This window comes from Narcine bancroftii, chromosome 3 (assembly GCF_036971445.1).
Source record: "Narcine bancroftii isolate sNarBan1 chromosome 3, sNarBan1.hap1, whole genome shotgun sequence".
In the NCBI taxonomy this organism is placed as follows: Eukaryota; Metazoa; Chordata; class Chondrichthyes; order Torpediniformes; family Narcinidae; genus Narcine; species Narcine bancroftii.
Window position 1 is genome coordinate 370,644,510 of NC_091471.1, and position 16,280 is coordinate 370,660,789.

Here is a 16,280-nt window from a genome sequence, read left to right on the forward strand (position 1 = left end):
AAAATAATGCTTTTTAGATGTGATAGCAGATCACATCCCTACCCCCACCACCCCCCATCAACTTGATCTACGTGTATCGTTGCCTGAAAAGGGTCTACAAAATCATAGAGGACCCCTTCCACCCTGCACACAGGAACAGCTTATTCCCCATGGACAGTGAGAATGCTGAACAACCAAAGGTACTGCTCACTTTAACCTTCCAAGATTCTCATATTCATGAAACAATATTTATTTATTTGTATATCTGAATACTTGTCTCATTTATGTATTGTTTGTCTGTGTCTGTGCATGCGTGCCTGTGTGTCTAGTTGTGTCTCTTTGTGTTTTGCACTGAGGCCAAAGAACACTGCCCAAGTACAACCTGACGAAACTATCAGATGACAATAAACTTGACTGGACTTGACGAATGTCTTTAATTGCAGAAAAATCAGACCATTTTGGAGAAGCAACTTAGAATCATCAAACCTCCATGTTGAGCAAAGTGAGTGACAGGAGACAGAGAAAAGACAGGTAAATATTGAATTACTCATTTTGAAGACAGTTAGGGAATTCCTATTAGACGAAAGAAAAAAAATGATTAATCAAGGAAGAGCCTATTGTAGGTGATAAATGATTTGATTAATAATTTTATTGGTGATATTCTATCTTGATTATGTTAACATCAAATCTGCAATATGAAGTCACGAAGGGAAGGCCATGTGTTTATTCACCTCAGGATCTTCTGAAGGCCTGGTGCAATAAATGGGTAACGCAAGGCACATAATGGCTTCTCATATCCAAAGACAGCTGCTCTGATCCGAAGCTATACAAATGGGTGCAGGTCCCCATTTACCCATCTTGCAAACTTAGTGACTCAGCAGCATTTCAAGATTCACAATACCTTTAATTGTTATGCAACCATACATAAAAATGGTCAGCTTTTCCTTGCCATAAAGGGCACTAGCATAGCCCAACATCCCACAAAGAGACAGAGAAGTGAAACCGTGTCCATGGATTTGCCCCTTGTGCTCCTTCTCCTTACATCAGTGTACAGCCCCCCTCCCCCGCAACAGGACAGAATGCATACTTATGTACCTGGATTGCAGAAAGGTGGGAGGTACATCTGTTTATGAACAGGAAAGGGGAAGGGTGTGATGCTCAGTCTGGCCAGGATTGGGTTGATAGGAGAGGATGTGCAAAGATGAATGGCCCAGATAGTGGTAGGAGATGGAGGCTGACCCAAACCCATACCCACTGTCACTCCTCTTCCCAGCCTGGCCATTAATCTGTACTCAGAGTCTGCAGGCTACCTTGAATTTTTACACCAGGAGGGAGATTGAATGAAAATCATGAGATTCAATGAGTGTTGTAGAAATGGTGCTCAAATCAGCTTTGTTTGTCAGTCCTGCAATGAACAGAACTAAAAGAACTGTGACAGAGTATAGAGTATATAGATAAGTTTATGGGAGATAAGTTGGGAAAGGTTTGTTAGAGTAGGCCACACACAAACTGTTTAAAACAGATCTTATTTGAAATACTGGAGCTCTGCCCATGCTAGACATGTCAGCTCCACAGCTTTTGTAAGAGCTTTGAAGAATGCTCAAGGGACTTCACTAATGGATTGTTGTTTACAAAAGGTAACAGATGAAAGATCTTGGAGCCGCAGATTGTCTGGAAGAGAACGTCATTCTAAGAGGATCATGTGGCTTTGCAAATAGAGAGAGTCAAACAGGCTTTATCTCAGAGAGAGAGACACACACACACAGAGATCACTTGTACAGTGCTACAGCCAGCAGAAGCAGCTGGGACTGGAACTGGACAAGCTGGCAAGTTTATGGAAAGCCCCATTTTGGAAGATGGCCTGGTCAAAGCCCTTGTGGTTCATGTAAGAGGAGAGGACTGGCTGTCTAATTTTTTCACTTGGAATAAGAGAAACAAAAAGGAACTCTGTGGTGACCAGAAAGAAAGAGGTGATCATCTGGAGAACCCTGAAGGGGCAAGTTTCATCAGCAAGACACTGGAGTGGCTGATCGGAAGGAATCAGTTGTGGATGTCATCATACAACAAATCTTTCTCTGAAAACCAACAAGAACCTTGCTGAATGGTAACCATATACCTTTCAAGCACCAAAGCCTTGTGATCTTTATAAATGTTAAATTCTGTGCACAGTATAATGATTCCATACAACCAGTGAACTTGGAGAAGTGAGAAATGAGATTGGACTGTGAACCAAAGAACTTTTCTGAACTTGCACACATATTACATACACGTGCCCTTAGAAATAGAAGGGAGGTTAATTTAGGTTAAGTAAGTTAATAGTGATAAGTTAAAGTTTGATTCTATTTTCATCTTTAAAAATAATTAAAAGCAACTTTTGTTCAAGTAACCATTTGTCTTGATGAATATCTATTGCTGCTGGATTTTGGGGTCCTCTGGGCTCGTAACAGGACCATTTTCTGGATCAAAAGATTTTAGTCAATAGAGGATTTGAGGATAGGTACTAGGCAAGAGAACCACGTGAATCTTCCTGAAAAGGAATTGGCAGCTGACTTCTTCTTCTTTGGTTTGGCTTCGCGGACGAAGATTTATGGAGGGGTAATGTCCACGTCAGCTGCAGGCTCGTTTGTGGCTGACAAGTCCGATGCGGGACAGGCAGACACGGTTGCAGTGGCTGCAAGGGAAAATTGGTTGGTTGGGGTTGGGTGTTGGGTTTTTCCTCCTTTGTCTTTTGTCAGTGAGGTGGGCTCTGCGGTCTTCTTCAAAGGAGGTTGCTGCCCGCTGAACTGTGAGGCACCAAGATGCACGGTTTGAGGCGATATCAGCCCACTGGCGGTGGTCAATGTGGCAGGCACCAAGAGATTTCTTTAGGCAGTCCTTGTACCTCTTCTTTGGTGCACCTCTGTCATGGTAGCCAGTGGAGAGCTCGCCATATAACACGATCTTGGGCAGGCGATGGTCCTCCATTCTGGAGACGAGACCTACTCAGCGCAGTTGGATCTTCAGCAGCGTGGATGCGATGCTGTCGGCCTCTGCCATCTTGAGTACTTCGATGTTAGGGATGAAGTCGCTCCAATGAATGTTGAGGATGGAGCGGAGACAACGCTGGTGGAAGCGTTCTAGGAGCCGTAGGTGATGCCGGTAGAGGACCCATGATTTGGAGCCGAACAGGAGTGTGGGTATGACAACGGCTCTGTATACGCTAATCTTTGTGAGGTTTTTCAGTTGGTTGTTTTTCCAGACTCTTTTGTGTAGTCTTCCAAAGGCGTTATTTGCTTGGCGAGTCTGTTGTCTATCTCTTTGTCGATCCTTGCATCAAATGAAATAGTGCAGCCAAGATAGGTAAACTGGTTGACCGTTTTGAGTTTTGTGTGCCCGATGGAGATGTGGGGGGGCTGGTAGTCATGGTGGGGAGCTGGCTGATGGAGGACCTCAGCTTTCTTCAGGCTGACTTCCAGGCCAAACATTTTGGCAGTTTCCGCAAAACAGGACATCAAGCGCTGAAGAGCTGGCTCTGAATGGGCAACTAAAGCAGCATTGTCTGCAAAGAGTAGTTCACGGACAAGTTGCTCTTGTGTCTTGGTGTGAGCTTGCAGGCGCCTCAGATTGAAGAGACTGCCATCCGTGCAGTACCGGATGTAAACAGCATCTTCATTGTTGAGGTCTTTCAAGGCTTGGTTCAGCATCATGCTGAAGAAGATTGAAAAGAGGGTTGGTGCGAGAACACAGCCTTGCTTCATGCCATTGTTAATGGAGAAGGGTTCAGAGAGCTCATGACTGTATCTGACCCGACCTTGTTGTGAAATTGTAAAGGGATTCCTGGAATACATTTACAGACAGTCCAGTGTGAACATTGGGTCCAAAAGCCCAGAGAAGCAATGGGTTTATCTGAAGCCAGAGTGGAGGCTTACTAGTTGTTTAAGTCATTCAGATGTGTGTTTAGCTATTAACAATTATAAAAGCTCTATGCTCCGTGGATCTCCTGTGTTTACCTCCCCTTGGGGAGAGTATGCTGGTTGGTGCATCTGCAAGGCATGCTGATAGCAAGCTGAGTTATTTAGTGGAAGTCTGCCCCCATTTATACTATTGTCCCTAATCTGTGAAATTTCATATGAAACAGACCTTTACTTCTCAATAATTTGCCTCAAATCAATTCCTTACATTTAAAAGTGACAGGAAAACTCTATACACCAGTTGTCTTATGTAGTCAGTCACTAAATATGAATGTACCATAAAAGTAAAATTAAAGGTACAATTAGTTGCCATTCTTGGACTTGATTAATTCATTGTGGGTCTTGGAAGGCGAAGGCAGGAATCTGAATAGTTTAATGAGTATTTAATTTAATTTGTGGCTGTGTGTTCTCCAGTTACATTTTCCATGAGATCTCAGTATTAAAGAGTGTACATCACTGCCACCATAACACAAACATTCAATGATTTTCACACAATTTGCTGCAAGAGTAATGATAAGAATGGAGACATTTCAAGTGTAAACCAAAAGCTCAAATCAAATTGGGATTCTGGAATATCTTACAAATTGCAGTAAAGAGTTGTCTGCAAAATGGACTGTTCCAGCAAACTGAGTTGATCACTGGGACAAGTTTACACATAATGTACAATCAGTGTGTCTTTGAGAAGGTTCTTAAATATTTTGTTTGTATACAAATGAAACTAAACATTCATACAGGAAGATTACTGAAGTATTTTAAATTGCTATTAGTTACAACAAGAGGACCAGATCTCCATTGCAATGGCTTGTTTGAGATAAGCAGGGCGCAAACAGGTGGACTGGACTTCACAAATTTCCTGCTGAATTGCAAAGGATTTGCAGAAAAGTAGAATAATTTATTGTCATTTGCAAACATTAGTCCACATAACTTAATTCCAATGCAGATGGGAGGTCAGGAAGACAGCTGGTATGATAAGACCCTTTGAAACACTTAACTTCGGGCACTTTTGTGGAGTGTTTTAACTTGATAGCTATCCTTCACCACCACCACCACCACCCCCCAAATATATCTGGGTGCTTTTCACTTCATTCTTCCAAACCAAATTACATACCTGGATGGATCTGTGGAGATTGCTGAAGTAATTGCTAATCAGGGACTGGGATTTGGTAGGAAGGTGGCAGAGGACCCAAGATTATAATAGCTGGAGGCTAGAGAATCTGGAAATAGTCAGAGGATTTTATTTTGCCCAAACCTTGCAAACTCACATCATTACAACATAGGTAGAGCTTTACAGCTGGATGTATTAATATCACTGCACCAGCTGACCATTCAATAAAATGACAAACTTTTATTTTAAAGCAGGTCTTGATGTAAAGTGCTGCCTGATTCAATGGACAATGAAAGGCAAAGAAATTTGAACAAATAAACTAAATAATTTTGAGGCACAATTTTAATTCATTTTATACACAGATTGTCAACTTCACCCAATCAACCCAGTCACAAAAAAATTATTCCAGTCTATGAAAATAATATTCCCTAAATGGCCAGTTCTTCAGTTTGAATATTTGCAAGATTGTCAATAATAGTTATGCTCTCATTACATGTGAAATAGCATTTCAAGCAAAAACATCTTGTTTATCACAGGACCCAAATCTTTGTGGCTGGGATCAACACAACATAATGGAGAATGAAGCTTGTAAAACTCTTGATACTCTTGTCACGCTTTGTTCTTGGAATCACAAGCTAAAGCTTGATTTTTTTTCCCCTCAGGATACCACATTAACACAAAAATATTTTTTTACTTTAAAAATGATTGCCAGATGAAATTGTGCTTAGTGCTCTCAACAATGAACCCACCAACAATTCCCAACCCAACTTGAAAAGACAATCAATTGATTATACCATCATTAAAATGATCACCATTATTTGATAACCTTCATTCTGTCCAAACTGGAAATAAAGTAGGTACCTTATTTCTGCACGAGGCCTACCGACAGTATTACAAGTAATGAAGGAGTGTCCACATTTTCAAGCCAAAATGTTTTGTGACTTGGAAATGGTCGTTCTCAAGCTCTTCCTTGTAAGTGGCACAGTTTCTAATGAAGTAGAATTGGAAAGTTACTGTTGTCCATTTCTTGTCACCACAGAGCTTGGGGGAGGGGGTCTGTGATATTAAATGAGAGAGCCACTTTATTCTGGACATTGCCAAACACTGATGCAAGTGATACAGATGCTCCCCACTTACAACAGTCTGACTTTCAAAGTTATGATGGTTCAAATCTGTACTTTTAATTTTGAATTCTCATCTGTTCCCACGTTTGCGATGTGCAGTACACACCTATGCCACCATCCAGCAATTAATTTTAGTTTAATTCTTCATGCCCAGTGTGCTTTCAGCTGTGTGGTTTTTTTCCCCAGTGTAGAATAAAGGTGTTCAAAATTTAATTATAAAAAAATGGTAGGTGCAGGGTGGGGGGAGGGGGATACTTTTCGACTTACAATGGGTTTACCAGAACGCACCCCATCATAAAGTGAGAAGCACCTGTAATTATTCCTTCAAATAATTCTTCTTTTCAGAATGAACTAAGCATTAACCAGAAGGTTGAGGCATGCCTCATCAATTGCTTATAGGAGTTCAACCTTACAGTCAGGATGTCTGACCCAAAGCTTGGTTTTCCTTCAAGTATTTGATCCTGACATCCCTTCACACTTGCTCCTACCTGTCCCCAAACAAGCCTACTTTTTTTGTTCATGTAAAACCACAATGCTGGAGAAACTCACCTGGTCAACCAGCATAGCAAAGGCAAAGTTATATGACCAATGTTTCAGGCTTCAGCCCTTCATCAAGATATGAGCTCAAAACGCTGGTTATGTATCTTTATCTTTTCTATATTAAGTACGCTGTCTGACCTGCTGAGTTTCTCCAGCTCTATGCTTTTACTTCAATCATGGAGTCTGCAGACTTTCATGTTTTACTTTTTGCTTATGTCCTTGGACACCCTGATTTATACCTCTCTTTGTCCATAGAATACACTGCCTGACCAACACCACCTCCTCCATCCATACTCCACAGCTGGAACCTGAGATCCCAGCCTTTTTAGTCACCCCTTTCTCCTCAACAGCTATTGAAAAAAATGATGGAGCCTGCATGGTTGAAAGTGGCATTCAATTATTTGGTAAGGACAGAAAGTAATTAATCATCTGCCCATCATGTCAACCTTACTTTTTTCTCCACCTCAATCAATTTTCTGCATTAACAGCCAGAAAACAAGGTTTTCAGTTCTTAAGAGGGTGAAGAAATATATCCTGAATTTTATCCTTTTTCAAGAATACTTTTCTCTATTTGTGGTGGAGAAACACGTGTGGCAGAAGAATTTCCTAATCTCACTAAATTGGCCAATCTTTCTCGAATGAGCATAGATCTCCGGCTGTGACTGGGAACACAGTATTTAACAGATGGATTTTCCAGGAGGAGACAGCAGATCAGAATTCTCCTTCCGGCCCCACGTTTTTACAACTAAGAAATACTTACATCCAGAAGGATGTTAAATACTTAACAGCCAGGGTACATAGAAATTAATTGTTGACACATTGAGATCCAAACCAAACATACAAACAAATGACAAATCACATCATTAAAATTCAGCAAGAATCAAATACTGAAGGAATCATATATTGTACAGTATACTTGTGTAATGGTCAAATTTTGAGGGGCTGAAATTCATACTAGAATTCAAAAAACCATATCAGTATCAGAAGACCAAATGATCTCTAAATGAATAAAGACCAAAGGCACAACGAATTAAAATAATAATAGTCTCTATATCAAGACACAAGTCCTAACATGGAGGAGATTGGGACTGTGGTATCTCGGAGGCGTCAGAAGTTCTGATCCGCAGGTGGCCAGGGAGAGTGCTCACGTTCGAGATGTCTGGAGCTCAGATGGGTGGACAGCTAGGGCCGAGGTGAAAGTCCATGCCGGAGCCATTGGGAGCTCTAATGGGCAGCCTGCTATGGGCGAGATATTGGGAACTATAATGAGCAGGTGGTTGGGATTGAGACGCATCTGCATTGAAGCCATCAAGAGCTCCAATGGGCAGGCAGCCAGGATTGAGATGCGAGTTCGGTACCAAGGCATCAGGAGCTCTGATGGATGGTTGGCCGGGATCGCAGTGCGAGTCGGTGATGGAGACATCAAGGGCTCTGATGGGCAGGTGGCCAGGGGAAAGACACGTTTGACCGAGGCATCAGGAGCTCCAGGTTGCACATGGCTGGGGTGACAGACTAGGGTCAACTTTTACATGAAATGTATGGAAAATTCAAAAGAACTTTGGCCAAAAATAGGGGTTGATTTTTACACAAGAATGTAGGGTATATGCCAGATCAAATGACAATTCTGTCGATTGCATCCATAATTCTGGCAAGAAGATTAAATTAAATTTTTTACCTAGAACAACATTTCATAAAAAAGGAAAACTGTGCCACATGCCTGTGGATCAAAAAAGAATGATTCGATATGCCTCGTCACAACAATTTTGCTACATTAATGTTTGAAAAAAATCCAGCTTATTGCGCTCAAGGAGGGATCAATGACCAGAACATTTCAAATTCCTAATATTAGAGTCAACAGTGAACATTTATCTCCTGTAATATGCTTCTAGATTTTTGACATTGTATCATAGCTAGAACACAATTTATTTCGATATGGCAGAAAGGGACCCTGATCCTTCTGCACTGGCATCTCTTGACTATTGGCAATGCATATATTCACTTATTGTTTGCCATGTAGAGAAAATTGAAAATAGTTATTAAAAGATTGCTCAGGAATTACAATGTATGTGTTAAAACCTTCCAGGTTATCCATTTTTAGCTGACAATAATCTCAAAGGCAAGCCTTGAAAGGAAGCAGCAGAGTTTCTAGCAAAGCAATTAAATAAACTGAGCTATACATTCTGAAAAACCATTCAAAATGTTGCAATTAAAAAGCTCTTTGGAAAACAAAACTTGGGTATACAAAGGAAAATAATCACCGTATACTTCAACTTGGTTTTCCTTTTTATATGAATGTTGTAGAGAGCATTTATGTTGTAGACCATTAAATTTTGTAACATCAAGGCATAAATTTGCCAGATTCAAAGCATCCAAGATGACACATCATATAAATTAATAATCGTGGTTTTTCAGTTTTGTGCATGGCACAAAAGGTTGCAAACTGGGACACTGCAGTTGGGACTTTATTTTTCATGCAAGTTGTCAAATATTTGTCAAATTAATGCAAAAACTAAGCTTTCAAGTACAGAACAAAAATTATTTGAACAGGTTATAATTTCTCAGATGTTAAGAGGCCAAAGCAAACAGTCAAATTCAAAGGCCAATTTGGACAGTTTCAAACACATTTTTAAAAATTCAGTAACCTCTCAATGATTTTATATTGATTATTTGGAATGCAAAATCACAGACAGTTTAGATAGAGTGATGTAGTTTAAAACCTTTTCAAATTCAAACTTCCATATCAATATTAAAACAAGACAATAATGTAGAGAACTGCTTTTCATTAAATCTGCATTTATGAGCATGTACAGTATATAAAAAAACTGATATTACTGTACAATGTGTCGAGTCAGGCCTACCCAGATCAATAAACAGAGAATGTACTGACAACCAACTCAGAACAACTCTGATTACAGGACTAAACTGACAACTCCGGTTTTGTATTTACTTAACAAATTTACAGCCATGGAAGGATACATTTTGGCTCAGATCAACTGTTGTGATACAGTTGCAAGCAAATCCATACAGGCTGGGATGGGCATCGTCATGTTAACAGATTTTACAATTAGTCATAATAGGGCCAAACGGAAACTGATATGAATGTTTAGTCATTACTTATTTTGGTTCAACTTTTACAGGGGTTTGTGTTTATTCATTTTATAAAAGGTGTAATCCATTGAGCACATTTATAAATTCTCCAAAATATATTTAATTTTAATTCTTTTCAAAGATACAAAAACTTCCTGCTGCCAGAATCAAAGTGAAATCCTATATTGGTGACTTACAAGTGAGAAAGAACTGTCTTTCCAAAATATCAAATAAACAATATTTCTTGACTCACCCGAGAAAGATCCTTTTTTCATGGCTGGTTTCTAAATTTCATACAAAAAGAGTCTTCAGGATTAACTTGAGTTGCTGCCACACTGTTCAGTGATTTTTTTAAAAAGTGCAATTTCACAGGAAGTTGACCAATCCACAAACTTTTCATTCAAAGATCAGCAAATGAAGCTCTTTTGCAGTTTAACTGGTTATGAAACACTCCCATTAATCAGTACACACCTTTCCAAATCAGATGAATTTACACATCTTTGGCTTTGCCCAACTTAGCTAAAGCAGCAGGGAAACTAGAGAACACCTATGCTTCCAAGCAATAAGATTTAAAACATAGTTTAATATTAACTCTTGATCCATTGCAGCACAAAATAAAGATTTGCATATTTTCAAATACTGTTTGATTGCAGGCACTACAAAGAAAGTGGATTGTTTAATGTATAAAAACCTCACCCTCCCTTCTCTATCAACATGGTTCAGCTCACTTTGTACAGTTAAACCAACTCTAGGAAAAAAAAATCACTGTTCAAAGTACATTTTAGCTCCCATCCCAACAACATGATAACAATTCAATTTTTCCCTCGCATTAAACACACTGAAAAAAAATGTCATGGAATGAGATTTGACTTAGATCTCAAATTTCTTAACCACAATGCAAATCCCAAGAAACCAAACAGACCAAATGAAACCGAATCGATTTATCTGTCTGGGCACACTCATTGGCCAACTGTACCTGTGGCCCCGCCCACTGTTAAAGGCTCCCAAATAAAAGGGACTGTTCCACAGCCCCCTCCTCAGTTTAGAACAGTCGACAAACAGGGTTGTGTCTTTGTTCTGTTGGAAATAAAGCCGATTCGTTTTGCTTACCTTCAGTTTTTTGAGTCATTGATGGTGCATCAACCACAAATAGTTCCGATATGACTCCAGGAGTTTCCAGTGCCACTGATTTAACACTTTTAAAAGCTCATTTTAATCCCAATTGCTTTTCACAAATCATATTAAATAAGTCAAGAGTCTTAGTACATGATTATAATAATCCACTCCTGACACTGTTTTAGTCTTTGCTGAGTGCATCAGAGGACTGACAGTTGATCAATATAACTTTTATGTTGAGTCCAAATGCCAATCAACCTTAAGTAATTCAGCACAAAACAAATTCTCACTGGAATAAAGCAAAATAAACTCCCCAAAATGGTGTCAAATTTATCTCATGTTCATATAGTTTGCATACTTAAGTGTCCTAAGATAAATTAGGTGGTCCTACTTTCGTGACCAACTCACTACCTTGAGAGAAATGCTTCAAAAGAAAGGCCACCCATATTTGGCTGAACAAACCACAGTTTTACGGAGAATCAGCTCATTTAAAATAACGTCATTATAATTTCTGCAACTATGTTGTGGGAAGTAAGGAAAACTAGCAGCGAGATCATAGAATCTATTCAGATTAAAGAGGAGGAGGTGCTTGCTGTCTTAAAGCAAATAAGAATAGATAAATCCTCAGGGCCTGACAAGATATTCCCTCGAACCTTCAGTAAGGTTAGTGTATAAATTGCAGGGGCTCTGGCAGAAAGATTTAAAATGTCCTTGGCCACTGGGGTGGTGCAGGAGGATGGGAGGGTAGCTCGGATTGTTCTGTTGTTTCAAAAAGGCCTAAAAGTAACCCTGGAAATTATACGTCAGTGAGCCTGATGTCATTAGTAGATAAATTACTGGAAAGTATTCTAAGGGATCGGATATACAATTATTTGTATATCACATGCCTTCATAATTATCAAATGACATTGTAAATGCCAAACAAATTTATAATAAAGATATTCTTTTAACCTTGTTGCCACATTGGAGTTATTCCCATGCCTGTTCTTGGGAGCTGCATTTTAAATTAGTCTAAAGTTTGCATTTGTTCTGGAATGACTGAAGTTGGCCTCTGATACCAGTAAGAGGATGGGTGTCCTTAAATTGAACCCAGGAAGTGATAGGAGAGATGAACTCGGAGTTTATCAAATCCAGTTGTGAACAAACATAATGATTGCCAGACCTCATGTTCAAACTGAGAATCGGTTTTCATTTGTATCCATTAAATCTAGATGTAAAGTCTTTGCCTCCACCATTTATATTTGCATATATATAATTTATATGAGTTTATACAGCAGGCAGATGCTCACAAACTGAGAGCCACTTTACAAAGTTTGGTCAGCGGTGAATTCATCAGAAGATATTTTCTTATTTTACTTGTTTCTTCTAGCTAAACTCTAAATGAGCTCAGTACAGTTGAAATTGGTAAACAGCTTCTCCAAGTAAATGTAATAATCCACAGAAGGGCATGATAAAAAGATTTTGGAGTTTGCGTTTATTTTAAGAGGCCTTCTCGGTCCTGGAGTTTCATGTTGAAATAAACCTCTAGGGCTACTTCGCATTGCTAGGGATAGTTGGGAGGGGTGATGTGGCACAGGGATTCAGCTTGCCCAGGATAAATTAAAGAAATATGAGCCTTTCTCACCCAATAACATGAATGATTCTGGTTATAGTTATGCAGTCTGACCAAAGCTTCATGGTTTTGACTGTATGTGTCAAGGCAGGGTTCCCTTGGGTATTTATTCTGCTGAAGTCTGGATCTGTGTCAGGTTGGACTTCCTGCTTCTGACTTTATTCAGGCCAGGATGATTTGCTGCATATTCCTGCATTAAGTTTGCTGCTTCTGATCTACGGCATTGTAAATGGAACATAGTCTCTGTACTGACAATAACCACACCAGCCGTGCGACTATAAGACCGCTTTCATAAACTAATATGTCCACTAAGAGGTCTTGTCTCTCTGCAAGACCAACCTGAAAGGCTGGACTGTAGCTCTGGACTGCTTTATAGACAAGGTCAATGGGATGACCCCTGGTGACCTAGTGGTGTAATTACATAATCCCACAGTCAGACTTTCCATTTTTCTGGAAATGGTTCCATGTTGAATCAAATATGGAAAAAAATATGTATATATCCTAGCTTGAGTTAAGTTTGATTGGCCAGTGTTTGTGTCAGGCTTTTGTACCCTAGAAGATCTCAAATGAAGGTTCCCTCAAAAAAGTTTCAATCAACACATCATTAAATCAACCAGCTGCTCTAATACTTGCTTGAATTTTGTGATTAGCAATGAAATAAAAACACCATTAATGTTTCATTCTGAAGCATGTTGACAACCCTCTCTGGGTGAACTGGGTCCTCTGGAAACAGAGCTAGCGATAATACATCAACTCAACATACAACAGTTGGAATGCATTCTGAGACAAGTTAGAATTTTGAATTCCATGTCAAAATGTAGAAATAAAGATTGAATTGAATTATTTATTGTCACATGCACTAAGTTATAATAAAAGCTTAGTTTTTGCAAGTTATTCAGGTCAGTCAACTCATGCAGCAGGTAGTCTAATAATGACAAATAAATAAATTAAAGAACAGAGTAAGGAGTGGAATTGCAAAAATCAAATAGTGCATGAGGAAATTTACAAAAATGTCCTGTAGAAATGTAGTGTAGAGAAAAAATTATTTTAAAACAGAGCAAGGAGATTATCTTTTAACCAATGAGAGATCCATTTAAGAGTCTGATAACAGCAGAAAAGGAACTGTCCTTGTTTTCAAGACTCTGCATCTTCTGCTCAATGGAGAGAAAAAGAATGTATGTCTGAGGTGGGATGGGGCTTTCAATTGGTCAGCTTTCCCTCGACAGCAGGAGGTACCTGTATAGACAAAGTATAGAGGAGGTTGAGTTGTATTTACTGCTTTGAAGTTTCTTGCACTTCCCATACCAAACTGTGATACGTTAGGACAGGATGCACTCTATGGTACATTTATAAAAGTTGGTAAGAGGTCACAATGGGAATGAAAGAAAAAGTGATTTAAAAAGTAACTAAAATGTCTGTGCTGACTAAGTAGTTGGGATATGAAATGCCATTAAAAGCCCAGTTAGATTTGAATGGGCTGGATATTACTCTTTGTGCACAAGCATCTGGCATTTTCATGTAAGTCAAGGCCGTCTCTTGACATGATAGCTTTGTGGTGAAGCTTCAGAGTGACAAAATGCATGTTTCTTGTCATCGCTGCTTCAAAAGTGAATGCTGACGGCCATTATTCAGGGCATGAAAATCAGAATCACAGTCCTATCAGAAAATTCTTTTGTTGAGAACCTCAACTACTTTCCCTAATCTCACCAAGTTCATACAGTAAGTGTAGGCTCTCCCACTTCTAACTTTGAATAATATTTTCTGAACCTTTTATGAAGCCAACCTCCCTTCATGAAGATTTTACTACATATCTTTATTGAAGATTCTGGAAATGACCGATGTGCATGGTAATGAACAGCAGATGAGAGTGGAGGTGGGACAGAACATGCAGTTTAATGACTCATTATGTATCAAAAAGAGCCCCTTACATAATCCAGGCTGAATGGAACATAGCGAAGCAATCAAAATTGGGTAGCAGCACTGGCCTGACAAACTTGGCTTGTGTGTCATCTCACACGTATTTAAATAGAAAGATGTAGTTGAAGATGCTTTCTTCCCACTATTTGAATTATCACTTGCTCAAACACAGTCTTATGCAAGGTATTAGAAAAAATATGTTTAACAATTCTACCTCGCCTTTTCTGGAGCCAACTAAGATTCACTTTAATATTGTCATTTTTTTTAAAAAGGAGTGACTCAATCAAATTTTTGTTTTAAATTCCTGGAACAGGTCTATCATTTATTTCTGTATTATTTGACTGAAAACAACTCAAACCTGGTCTCTTTAATTAGATCAGGTTAACGGTGAAGGTTTCTTTATTGTCACATACACAAAATCGGTTTTCCTTTTTTCACTCGGTAAAGGCACACAATGAGGTGGCAATAGTCCAGCAAGACTATATAGTCCAGCCGGACTATCAGGCAAGAAAGAGAAGCAAAAGAGAGACCCTTCAGAGACATCCAACTGGAATATACTTCGAAATTCACAAACAATCTAGAATAGACAGATTACATTTGTCCAAACTCTAAAATCTTGAAACTTTGAAAATAAAATGTATCAAATCAAAGTGCTTATTTTAATGAACAAGACTATTTCTGGTCCAACAATCATTTTATGCCTCAAATGAAATAGTTTATTACAATGGATTGTCTATCAAAAGCACAAGGCAAGAAACTAATGGAACCACAAATACATTCAGTGGCAGTGAGCAAAGATCTAGTTCTCCACTTGTGTGAAGATTATAGGCAGTTGGAACTGTGCAAGGTACAAATGAAAACACATTGAGAGAACTGCACAATTTTGGTTTGATATTATTTAATTGGAGAAGTTTCACCATTTAATTTCTGGTGTGGAAGGTTAGGGTTAAGTAAATGTGGATTACACACTGAAATTTTAAAGAACGAGAGGTCGTCCTGTTAAAACATACAAGATAATGTCTAAACAGGGTAAATGCTGAAAAGATATTTCCTCTCAAGGGGAAGTCCAGAACCACAGAATATGGTGGCAGAATAAGAGGAAGAATTTCTTATTAAAGGCTTGAGAGTCTTTGGAACTCATCGTCAGTGAGCCGTGGTATTGTTTTTGGGTATATTTAAGGGGAAGTAAATATATTTCTAATCAGTACAGGATTATGGGGAAAGAGCAAGAATGCGGGCTTAAATAATGTCATATGATGTTATACTATGATCCTAGTGAATGGTTGAAGAGGCATGAAGGGTGATGGCCTACTCTCGCTCTTGTTTCTTTGGTCTCAGGAAGTGAAAAAACAGAATTTTTGTGGATTGATGGATCTACCAAAGACATCTGTGTCTAATATTAAACTATACTGAAAGCATAACTCCAATGGAGAGAATATTCTGGAAGCTCTAAGTCAGGGAATCAGAGTTGAAAGGTTATACTTCAAAACTAGAAATAAGAAACTTTGTTCATACATCAAGGAATTGGTATCTACAATTAGGACCTGTTGAAAACCAAATAATATGATGAAATTTCATGTTTCCAAATTAAGCCATAGAACATTCTATATACAGAGATGGCTACAATTGGTGAAAGGATGTCAGGACCTGATGTTTATTGCAGCATGTTAAGTATCTAACAATCAAGTTGTCCTTCTCTGATGTAGCTTGCAAGATAATGGGCAGGTATTTTGGATCAAAACAGCCTGAGTGTGCCTTTGAAGGAAGCGTGCCAGCAATCTAAAATGGTCAAAGCCAGTGTAAGTCAGGGAACAATGAATGAATAACTAGTCAAGCAAATTAATAGGAAC

The 16,280-nt window shown here is 38.9% G+C and overlaps 1 protein-coding gene across 4 annotated transcripts in view; it reads right to left on the bottom strand.

Moving 5' to 3' along the window:
• LOC138759600 (septin-9-like) overlaps positions 1 to 10,264 on the bottom strand; it is a 234,000-nt gene extending 223,736 nt beyond the window's left edge. Inside the window, exon 1 of one of the 4 annotated variants that reach the window (XM_069930297.1) lies at positions 10,039 to 10,264. Coding sequence is in view for 3 of the 4 variants with exons in the window: in XM_069930298.1 (XP_069786399.1) it covers positions 10,039 to 10,060 (22 nt within the window). In the remaining variant the exon portion in view is untranslated. The remainder of the gene's footprint in view (positions 1 to 10,038) is intronic. The other 3 variants (XM_069930298.1, XM_069930304.1, XM_069930307.1) reach the window with 3 other exon arrangements.
• Positions 10,265 to 16,280: the final 6,016 nt, after the last annotated feature.